The following is a 7,233-nucleotide window of genomic DNA, read 5'->3' on the forward strand; positions in this document are numbered from 1 at the left end:
AAAATGATCTCCTTTGATGCCATGTCTCACATCCGGGTCAGGCTGATGCAAGAGGTAGGTTCCTGTAGTCTTGGGCAGCTCCATCCCTGTGGCTTTGCAGGGTACAGCCTCCCTCCAGGCTGCCTTCTTGGGCTGGCAGCTTTTCCAGGTGAACGGTGCAAGCTGTTGGTGGATCTACTGATAGCTTCTGGAGTCTGGAGGATGGTGACTCTCATCTCACAGCTCCACTAGGCAGTGCCCCAGTAGGGACTCTATGTGGGGGCTTTGGCCCTACATTTTTCTTCCACACTGCCCTAACAGAGGTTCTCTATGAGCACCTTGCCCCTGCAGCAAACTTCTTCCTGGGTATTCCACACATCCTCTGAAATCTAGGCACATCCTCTGAAATCTAGGCACAGGTTCCCAGACCTCAATTATTGACTTTTGTGCACCCACAGGCTCAACACCACGTGGAAGCTGCCAAGTCTTGGGGCTTGCGCCCTGTGAAGGCACAGCCTGAGCTCTACATTGGTCCCTTTCAGCCACAGCTGGAGCAGCTGGGATGCAGGGCACCAAGTACCTAGGCTGCACATAGCACAGGGACCCTGGACCTGGCTCAGGAAACCATTTATTCTAGGTTTCCAGGTCTTTGATGGGAGGGGCTATGGTGAAGACCTCTCATATGCCCTAAAGATATTTTCCCCATTGTCTTGGGAATTAACATTCAGCTCCTCCTTAGGTATACAAATTTCTGCAGGCGGCTTGAATTTATCCTCAGAAAATGTGTTTTTCTTTTTTTTCTATCACATTGTCAGGCTGCAAATTTTCCAAACTTTTATGCTCTGCTTCCCTTATAAAACTGAATGCCTTTAACAGCACCCAAGTCACCTCTTAAATGCTTTGCTGATTAGAAATTTTTTCTGACAGATACCCTAAATCATCTCCCTCAAGTTCAAAGTTCCACAGATCTCTAGAGTAGGGGCAAAATACTGCCAGTCTCTTCAATAAAATATGACAAGAGTCATCTTTGCTCCAGTTCCCAACAAGTTCCTTATCTCCAACTGAGACCACCTCAGCCTGGACCTTATTGTCCATATTACTATCAGGCTTTTAGCCAAAGCCATTCAACAAGTTTCTAGGAAGTTCCAAACTTTCCTACATTTTCCTGTCTTCTTTGGAGCCCTCCTAACTGTTCCAGTCTCTGCCTGTTACCCAGTTCCAAGGTCACTTCCACATTTTCAGGTATCTTTTTAGCAAAGTCCCACTCTGCTGGTACCAATTTACTGTATTAGTATTTGTTTTTACACTGCTGATAAAGACATACCTGAGACTGGGCAATTTACAAAAGAAAGAGGCTTAATCTGACTTTCAGTTCCATGTAGCTGGGGAAACCTCACAATCATGGTGGAAGGCAAGGAGGCTCAAGCCACATCATACATGGATGGCTGCAGGCAAAGAGAGTTTATGTAGGAAAACTCTGACCTATAAAGCCATCAGATCTCATGAGACTCATTCATTATCATGAGAACAGCACAGAAAAGAACTGCTCCTATGATTCAATTATCTCCCACCAGATCCCTCCCACAACACATGCGTATTATGTGAGTAAAATTCAAGATGAGATTTGGATGGGGACGCAGAGCCAAACCATGTCAGATTCATTGTCCTCAGTGTAATTTTGTGCCCTCAGTTGTGCTAACAAAGTGCTGCTGTCCTTTGTCAAAGCTGTGCCAAAACGCACTTTCCATTTATTGTCTCTCCTAATATATAACTATTCTGCTTAACTTTTAATGTATTAGGTTTAATTTTTGTTTTTTAAAATTTTATAAGCTCTATTGAATTCTTTTCAGAATCTCAATAAAAGGCAGCTCTCTGGCAAGGTATAGAGGCAAATATGTATATATGAAACTGAGGTTTACAGTGCTAGTTCGTTGTATTGGATTCTTATATGAGATAAGCATTTTCATGCCTACTTAGCAAACAAGGAAACTGAGGCCAAGAGAGATTAAGTGATACACTTCTACAAGTCACTTGGATGAGATAAAGCATAATTTGTCTATTTACTTTCAAGACTGTTAACTAGCATGGTATCTCTTAGTAGGTGCTTAGTGAATGTTTCTTGATTGATGGCAGTTACTTAGCTCTCTGAAAAAAACCATCCAAAACTTTGAGAAAAAAACACTCTTTTTGTCAGTTAATTCAAAATTTAGTAAAAGTTGGTTATTTGAACCACAGTCATCCCCCTCAACCCAACCCAACCCAACCACCCCTCATGCCAAATAATTTCATTTCACTTGGTAGGTACTAAGTTATCGCAGGGATGGTAGCGTCATCAGTTTATTGAACACAGAAAAATGGAATTGTAGAAATGTAAGAGTGAGTGAATTTCCAAGTGAGGATACAAATATGCTCTGTACCTTTAATATGACAGTTAAATACATTAGATGCTACAACACAGAAAAGTTTTTTGACCCTTCTGGTTGTATAATGTAATTTACAAATCATATTAGTAAGCTATTCTGTTAACATTGATGACAGAAGTAAGGTGGTAAAAAGAGATCTCCTAAGAATTACTCCTGGGTAAAAGTATATAATCTTTTAATATGAGCTACCTTGACTAAATAGTCCACACAAAATCATTTTCTTCATCAGCATAATAAAGTCTATTCTGACCACTTTCTTATAGGATTTTCATAGGAATCAAATGTGAACATATGTGTTAAACTGTCTTGAAATCATAAGGCATTGAAGAAATAAGGAAATTATTGTCACTCAGGTGTTTACCTTTTAAAACAGTTGAAAATGTAACTTTATATCATGTGAGAAATTCACTTAAGAGTATTCATTCTACCAGGGAGAGGAACAATAGTGATGAATGTTTTGATATTAACTCAGTTTGATTTTTTAATGACATGTATTATTTCTTTGCCTTTATCATATTTCAGGATTGTTCAACCTGAATTGAAAGCACTTGCAATGGGTTTTCATTCAATGGTTATAAGAACACTAGGTATGACAAATATGTAGATTACACATTTTAATATATCAATATTAATGTTAAGTCTTAAAGACTGAATGCAATTAATTTTCCACTCTAAGACTGTATAAAAAGGAGTAAGAATCATTTCTATTTCGTGATAAATGAAAATAAAAAGGAACGGGAAAATTGAGTGACCTAAAAGATAATTTGATTGTTAATTCTAGTTAGAGTCTATCTGTTAAGAACAAGAAATCATCATGTTTATGTTATACTCTTTCTAACAGAAACAGAAAGATAGGTGGTCTCTGAGGCTTTCCTTCTTTCAGAAAAATAAGAATATTTCTCCCAGGTATAGGCAGAGGGGAGGACCTTCCTTCCAAATGGAGACATTACTTAGGACAGCCCAAAAGTAGCTTGGGAGCCCTGGGAATCTGGTCAGGCTGAGGTTGTCTAAAACAACAGAAAGTGACATTAACTGTGCCATTTCCCACTGCCTGGTCCTGTACGGCTGGACAGCTAACCATTAGCAGGAGTTAATGCAAAAGGGAATGAGAATTCATACTCTAGAACTAGGCATGTTGGATTAAGAGGATGACCTGAATAAAAGAAAGCTCAGAAAATTGTGATTTATGGTGGCAAAGGGTAGGGTTGTAGACTCCAGAGGCTGAAGACCTATTTCTAAATATTCAAAAGTGATGAGAAAAGATTTAGGAAATGACCCTTTATCCCTTATTGCCATTTGCCTTTTTTACTGCACAGATACTTGTTGTTAAATAATGTCTAGTCTAACCTCTGTGAGTGCTCCTTTGTAAGAATTGTAAACATTATGTGCTTATTCCTGGGAAGTAGGAAAAGGGCATCATTCATCTAGGGATTGGTGCAGAGGACTGATTATAGCCTGGAAGTAACCACAGATGGCAGAAGGAAAAGGAAGTGGGAGGGGTCAGTTTCTGGGACCCTTGCAAACAAAGGAAAAAGTATAACTCTATGGCCAAATTACCATGAAGAAGTTGTACATGAAGTGTATTTGGTGAGAAGGTCACAGATCCAGAAAGGTAAAAGGAAATAGAAAAGGAATAAGAGAGAGAAGATGAAGATGCTGCAGGGTTCCATTGGCTCTATCCCAGCATTCCCTTTCTTGGTCCTTAATCTTCCAGCCTCCATAATCTTGGCAGTTCTCTATCTCCAGATTCAGAGAAGATACCTCGCTCCTAGAACCTGGGCCACAGAGACTGAAAACAGCATCTGGGTAGTTAGGACTCCTTCTGATATGTTGAAATGAGACTATGACAATAGAAGAAATTGTTTTAGCAACATAACATAGAAAAAAATGAATTTTACCATTCTAATTGTAAACATCCAATTTTGTTATGTCCAATATATGGCACAATGGACCCTAAATGCTTCTGTGGGAAACATCCACACTTAGTAGCAAACTTCCAATTCATGAACAATTGTCTTAAATATGATATATGTGTAAATGGTAGAAGAACTATATAGTGTATTAAACTAAAAGAGATATTTAGAAAACAGGTTATCAGAAGATTTACAATTCTAATAGGACAAAGTTTGTTACTTAAACATTTACTTCATAAAGTTTGTTTAAACCAGTGGCATAATGTGAAGAAAATAAATTGTTGGCATCTTTTCTTTATTTTTCAAAGGGTCGCTGTGATTTTTTGAAATCTGCAAATTTCTCACCCATTATTTCAGGACCGGTTTGCTTCAGATGCATTGGCCTCAGACAACATTATCTTGTGATTCTACTATTTCTCAGTCTCAGAAAATTGAGAATGATTAAACGTAAAAAGAATCGGTGAAACATTCATGTATAAATCACTGTCATTTTTTGTGACAAAACAAAATCTGAAAAGTATGAATCACAAAACAGAACAAGAACAAAGTAAAATCTTGTATGCTTCATTTCTGCCATCTGAACGATAGCTCTCTACTATGATGTCCCCTCAAAATTTTGAACAAATTACCTATTCTTAAAACTAGAAGTTAATCTCAGAATTTATACTTCTCCTATAAACAACATATGTATCCCCAGAATGCTGCACATTCATCGAAATCAGGCACTACAAATTAAAAATTGACTTTGGACAGACCACTGAAAATATATGCACCATTGTGCACTAACAGACCACTAACAGAAACAAAAATTAGCAACAGAGACCCTAACCTGCAGCCTAGCCTGCTTTAGGAGATATTAAAAAGTGCATGAAATCAATGGAGAGAAAATGCTTGATTGTGGGCTCTAATGGCAGTAAGAAAGAGAGAATTAGTCTCTGAGCCCAGAAAGAAGTAAAACTGGCCAATAGCTGAGCACTCTTTGAAGCTGGGCCTGAACTTCTCTGAGGAGGGAATCCCCGCATAAGCATTTACTTTTTAATTATCTTAAAATAGTATTAAAATCTCCTGCCTTTACAGCAGTTGAGATGAGAACTTTTCCTTTTCTCATAAAGTTATAATTTAACTCTCAGTAATCCAGCCATTCTTGCCTAATAAAAATTCCATATGAACCAACATAACTTTCCTGTTTTACTAACAACGTTCCCCTTTTTACCAATCCGGCTTCAGTTAATTGGTATTGTAGGAAGAACAGAGTATACAGGCATATAGTGCTCTTTCTTCCCTCTGTATATAGGGAGAGAAGAGTAGATCAAATACATCTGTGACATCACCATATGATTTAAGCCTTTGCAATTTCTAATAATTTTGATTCCTGGGTGGCTGTAGGCCAAAACAATGGAATAATTTTCCAAAACTTTAAACTTGTATTAATCCAAAATGTATCAATATAGACTATCACCCAGTTACATTTGAAGCATTTCACTTGAATTGATATCTTTTTATCTCATGTTGCAGGAGGAATTCTAGCTCCAATATATTACGGGACTCTGATTGATAAAACATGTATGAAGTGGTCCACCAACAGCTGTGGAGTACGAGGGGCTTGTAGGATATATAATTCCGTATTTTTTGGGTAAGTTGTCATAAACACATTTCATTAATAGATTTTTTTCTATGTTAATGTCTAAGATACAGCATTTTTAGTGTGATCATAATATTAATAATGACAACTACCATTTAGTGAACATTTACTTGGTATTCACTATTGTATCAAGCATTCTGGTATCTCATTTTAATACTCATAGAAATTGTATGAAATGTATATATTTCTCCTTTTTCCTTAAATATGAAGAAAACAAGATTCAAGAATAATGAGCAACTTGTCCAAAATTGCACAAGTAAAAGAAATACAGCTAAGATTTGTACTTGAATCTCTTTTGATTACAAAGCTCTCTCCCACTGGCTTCTCCAGGAAGACACAGAATGACCAGCTGCAACTCTGGTTATATGGTAATGGAGGGAAAAAATGGAAAAAGAAAGTTTCAATACTCTTCTATTCATAGGCAGAAGTATCCTGCAAGTCACATTAAAATAACTAGATTATCTGGAAGGAAAAAAAAAAGCTGCTGCAATTGTGCCTTACCTCTTATAGAAACATTAATGTGTAATTTATGTACTGACCAAATATATAAATTTGATTCCTGAAACTGTAAGTATTAGAACTACTCATAGTAGAATTTCTTTTAATTATCTAGGAAGAATAAATGTGTTTGTAAGTATGACCCAAATGCTTCAAAGTATAACAGAAAAATAATGGTGAAAGGATTTACATTGCTTTGTATATATACCCAATAATAGGATTGATGGTTTGAATGGTAATTCTGTTTTATATTCTTTGAGAAATCATCAGACTGCTTTCTACAATGACAGAACTAATTTATATTCCCACCAGCAGTGAATAAGCATCCCCTTTTCTCCACTACATCTTCAGTATGTTATTTTTTGACCCCTTAAAAACAGCCATTCTGACTGGTGTGGGATGGTATCTGATTGTAGTTTTGTTTTGTAGTTCTCTAATAATCAGTGATGTTGAATCCTAAGTGAACTAATGCATGAAGAGAAAACCAAATATCGTGGCCGGGCGCAGTGACTCACACCTGCAGTCCCAGCTCTTTGGGAGGCCGAGGGCAGGCGGATCACGAGGTCAGGAGATGCAGACCATCCTGGCTAACACGGTGCAACCCCGTCTCTACTAAAAAATACAAAAAATTAGCTGCGTGTGGTGGTGGGTGCCTGTAGTCCCAGCTACTCAGGATGCTGAGGCAGCAGAATGACATGAACCCGGGAGGTGGAGCTTGCAGTGAGCTGAGGTTGCGCCACTGCACTCCCGCCTGGGCGACAGAGCAGGACTCCGTCTC

At 37.9% G+C, this 7,233-nt stretch overlaps 1 protein-coding gene across 1 annotated transcript in view; it reads left to right on the forward strand.

Moving 5' to 3' along the window:
* SLCO1B3 (solute carrier organic anion transporter family member 1B3) overlaps positions 1 to 7,233 on the forward strand; it is a 104,992-nt gene that overhangs the window by 84,049 nt on the left and 13,710 nt on the right. The window contains exons 14-15 of the mRNA XM_023226173.1: positions 2,925 to 2,989; positions 5,831 to 5,948. Of these exons, the coding sequence (XP_023081941.1) occupies positions 2,925 to 2,989; positions 5,831 to 5,948 (183 nt within the window). The remainder of the gene's footprint in view (positions 1 to 2,924; positions 2,990 to 5,830; positions 5,949 to 7,233) is intronic.

The sequence above is a fragment of the Piliocolobus tephrosceles genome, chromosome 10 (assembly GCF_002776525.5).
Source record: "Piliocolobus tephrosceles isolate RC106 chromosome 10, ASM277652v3, whole genome shotgun sequence".
Taxonomy (NCBI): Eukaryota; Metazoa; Chordata; class Mammalia; order Primates; family Cercopithecidae; genus Piliocolobus; species Piliocolobus tephrosceles.